The 4518-nt window shown below is 39.8% G+C and overlaps 1 protein-coding gene across 1 annotated transcript; it reads right to left on the bottom strand.

Annotated features, from left to right (window-relative positions):
• Positions 1-227: 227 nt before the first annotated feature.
• On the bottom strand, positions 228-3850 carry LOC308686396 (extracellular calcium-sensing receptor-like; the record flags this gene model as incomplete). Its single annotated transcript, XM_081394820.1, has 6 exons — positions 228-1141; positions 1229-1352; positions 1501-1728; positions 1865-2692; positions 2941-3232; positions 3627-3850. 6 exons carry the CDS (start codon positions 3848-3850, stop codon positions 228-230), a joined length of 2610 nt encoding a protein of 869 aa, XP_081250946.1.
• Positions 3851-4518: the final 668 nt, after the last annotated feature.

Genomic DNA, 4518 nt, shown 5'->3' with positions numbered 1-4518 from the left:
AACTAAAATAAAATAATATGCAAAACAAAATAAACACACAACATCTTGTGATAGATAGATAGATAGATAGATAGATAGATAGATAGATAGATAGATAGATAGATAGATAGATAGATAGATAGATAGATAGATAGATAGATAGATAGATAGATAGATAGATATAGATAGATTTTTGGTTGATTCAGTCACAAATGTGTCTGTGGATGGTGGACCAAAATTATATAAAACTATATATTTTGTGTTTCTCGTCCAATGATTGCTTTTTTAGTGTTTCTCTCTGGATGTAAAAGAATGATGTAGCACTTTGGAGCAAATATGGCCACCAGTAATCCAAAACTTGAAGACAGAATGGCAAAAATCTCCACAGCAACAGCATATTTCCCTGGTGAGCTCACATATGCTGGAACAAACGCAATCCACACAGCACAGAAGATCAACATACTGAAAGTGATGAACTTTGCTTCATTAAAATGATCTGGAAGGTTTCTCGCCAGGAAGGCTAACAGGAAACTTACTGCTGCCAACAGTCCAATGTATCCCAGCAGTAGAGAGAAACCAGCCACTGAGCCAATAGCACATTCATATACTATTTTAGAGCGGATGTACTGGTTGTTTTTATGGGGTGTTGGAGAGGCAGTTGATAGCCAGACTGCACATATCATAACCTGGAGTGCTGTTAGGACCAGAACTGTGCATCGTTGTTGAACTGCTCCAAACCATTTTATCGCTCCTTTGCTCTCTGGTCGAGATGACTTGAACACCGCTATTACCACCATAGTCTTGACCAGGATGCAGGAGATGCACAGGACAAAGCTTATGCCAAACACAGCATGTCTTAACTGACATGTCCACAACTGTGGCTGACCAATGAACAGTAGTGCACACAGAAAACACAGTTTGAGTGACAACAGCAGCAGGAAGCTGAGCTCTGAATTGTTGGCACGCACTATGGGAGAGTTACGGTGATGTGCAAAGATGACCATCACAAGAGCACAGAAGCAGGTGCCAAGCAGAGATGCAGTGGTCAGAGAGATGCCCAGAGGTTCCTCATAAGACAGAAACTCAACTTCTTTGGGGACACATTGATCCTTATCTGGATTGGACCAGAACTCATCTGGACACAACATGCACTCAACAGCATCTGTGGTTAAGAAAAAGACAGAATGCAAGATTTTAAAGAGAAAATAACTATCAAATTATATTCAAATTTTGCCAGCAATCTCCTCACTTGTTGCATTAGAAATCTCTCCATCTCCGCATGGCAGGCAGTCAAAACAGCAGACAGGAAGGCCCTTCTTTGTTGCTCTTCTGGTTCCTGGTGGGCAGCTCTCACTGCACAGTGACTGTGGGGGCTAAAAGAGACATCATCATGTTTGTCATCTCCTTTACATAATGACAAGCTTGGCTTTTCCATTAATTTATTCTCATTTGTCTTATCATAGCTTTGATTAGTATTTATACCTGCAAAAATTATGACATTTAAAATTCAAAGTTAATTACTTTTTTTGTCTCAAAGTTCCAGTAAAATGCATCCTCATCCACTGTGAGCATCACCCCTGATGCTGCCCCTTCATTTACTACACCGACCTTGTGGAGCTTTATTGACCCATCAGAGCTGGGCTGCCAGTTCAACACATCATAGATGGCCAGAGCATCTCCATTTTTATCAAATGACACATGATCCCCAAAGCCTGAGGTGAAGTTCACTTTCTGTAGGTAGTGAACCAGCTGTACAGTTTGTAGACAGGACAGGTTTTATATGTTTATCTGAAATTTTAATTAATATAGAGCACATATTTTGCTTTTCCACAGTCAGCTTATCTATATGCCTGGAGAAAATCTGCACTATACCTGTGGTTCTTACCTGCCAGGGTTTCAGATTTGTTATGCCAGCACAACTATTCCCACTGAATGGTCCTCTCCCCTCTTCACACTGCATCAGGTCATGAAGCGCATGTGCAAGGGCATAAACTGCTTTATACACATTATAAGATGCTCTCAACCCTGAAACATCAGTGTATGGTGAGTTTGTGGTGTTCAGATCCTCCTGTCCTGTACAAAGCTTTTTCACTTGCTCTCCTTCTGTCTTTTTACCCCCTGTTTCAAATGTGCACCCAAACAGGTTCTCCCAAAAGATCCTCACTATATTATTTATTTGTTCATTGTTAGGCCGAACACGTAACAGAAAGTCATGAAGCCCCTCAATCTCCCCACGCCTGATAGCAATGCCCAGTGTGCCCCCCAGGAAGGACAGAAAACGTGGTGTGCGAAACACAGGTGAGGTGGTCCAAGCTTCACTTGCAATCCATTGCCTGCCTGTCATGTTCTGCAACACAACTTTATCCATCAAAGGTATCAGTAAGGATGAAGCAGAAAAAACAACCACCACTCTAGCTGTAGAGGTGTGAATCACTCCCATTATACGTTGAATATCTCTGGGGTTATTATCATTGGGCAGTATTTCAGAAAAAGCAACACAATGTCCAAACACCTGCATTTCCTGCTGAAAGGACTGAGCAGCGTAGATGCCATAGTCATTATCACTGTAGATGAGACCAACCCAGGTCCATCCAAAATGTCTCAAGATCTGAACCATAGCCCGCACCTGGAAGGCATCACTGGGGATTGTTCTGAAGAAAGAGGGGTACTTTTTCTTGTCGCTTAAACAGGAGCAGGTGGCATAATAGCTAACCTAATTAGAAATGAGGAGCGGAGACAAGAGACAGAGAAAGATAAACAAATCTTATCAGTTCTTAAGCCATTATGTTTATTTATTAATTTATTTATTGTGAAGCAGGTTTGTTATATTTGCACACAATGTCCTGCTATTATGAATGAAAACATTACATAGTAGATAATCAAATATAATGTGTTCTTAAAGAATCATTTGGTAAGACTTTTTCTTAATGAAAAAAAAAAAAAAGGTTTTAAATATCATACCATAGGCAGTCGAAACAGCCCCAGGACACTGGCAATTGCAATAGAATGAGTAGAACCTGGATCACCTATGATTCCAATCACCGGTGATGGTCCTTTGCAGTTGAGGTCAGAGACGGTTTCCTCTGTCCCACTAACCAGAGCTGTGGCACCACGGAATGCCACTCCAAGCCTTAAACAGTTGTCGTAGATCTGGTAACCAAGCGTGATGTTAGGCAGGAGGTTGGGATTGTTATTAATCTCACTGATGGCAAAAACCATTGTTAGTGCTTGCTGGAAGCTTGTCATATAGAAGCTAGAGGAAACAATTCAAAACAAATTGCCATTAACTTTGAAATTCTAACAGATAAAGTACATAAATTAATAATAAGAGATTAACTAAATTTCATAACACAATATTTCCAAATGTATACTTTGTCAAAAAAATTAAAGTATGTATATATATATATATATATATATATATATATATATATATATATATATATATATATATATGTGTGTGTGTGTGTGCGTGTGTGTGTGTGTGTGTGTGTGTGTTTTTATTCAGTGAATGATTTCAGTCCTGTAACCCATCATGCAACATGTCATCAGTTGCCTTGACTAAATTCTCATTAACCAGTTACAGTTTGTACACAGTCATAAAAATGATTGTCTTAAGTTTACTTCAGTTGGTGTAGTTACAGACTCACAGTTCACATTGTGGTAGTTTTGGCTCTGTTCTGAAGCTCAGCTCAGGGAATACTTTGAGGTACCTCTGAACCTCAAACAGACCACCAATGAGAAGGTCTCCATCCTGGAACATCCCATTCAATGTAAAGTGTCCCTGGAGCTGACAGGTACCTGAACTGACCATCAAAGCAACACAGATATAGTTACAAGACAGGAGCAAACACATATAAAGAATTACCCACATCTCTCTCTCCTTATCGGTCTATGTCACTCTTCACTCAGCTCACTGATTTAACATATAAGATTGTGAGTGGTAAATTTGTTTAATATAGCAGGCGGTGCCACTGGTCTCTCTGGAAATGAGGATGTCACGTTTGAAACAGCTGTTCCATGATTGGCCGGATTCACTGCTATCACAGTATGTTTTCATTAGTCACATGTTTTCCTTTTTTTCAGTTTTCCCGCCACTCCTTTGTTACCATGGTCACCATCATTTTGAGTTAATTTGGTTCAGCTCAATGTTGTAGTACTCGAGACTCGGACTCCGTCTCGAGACCATATTTTAATGGTCTTGGTCTTGTCATGGACTTGTGTGCATTTTGACTTGGTATTTACTCGTACTCGAACATATTAGGATTCGGACTTATTCCCGAGTCCACTCGAGTCCAATTCAAAATATTTCATGATTATTACTGTATGTTAATATTTTTTTAAATTGATGTTTGATTGACACGTCCAATGATTGGTGATTTTCTTGTGCGCAACTGCGCATTACTTGAGATTAACCTTAGTGCAAAGGCAGCAGGACTCAGGTCAGGATGTCATGTGGAGCCTCTAGATCAACTATGTGTTGAAAATGTCTGCTACATCATCTATTATTCAGTTTGCTTATAAGAGCCACAAAGAGTTCAT

Source organism: Scardinius erythrophthalmus (genome assembly GCF_964197995.2).
Source record: "Scardinius erythrophthalmus genome assembly, contig: HAP1_SCAFFOLD_234, whole genome shotgun sequence".
NCBI lineage: Eukaryota > Metazoa > Chordata > Actinopteri > Cypriniformes > Leuciscidae > Scardinius > Scardinius erythrophthalmus.
This window is presented reverse-complemented; position numbering and strand designations above follow the sequence as displayed.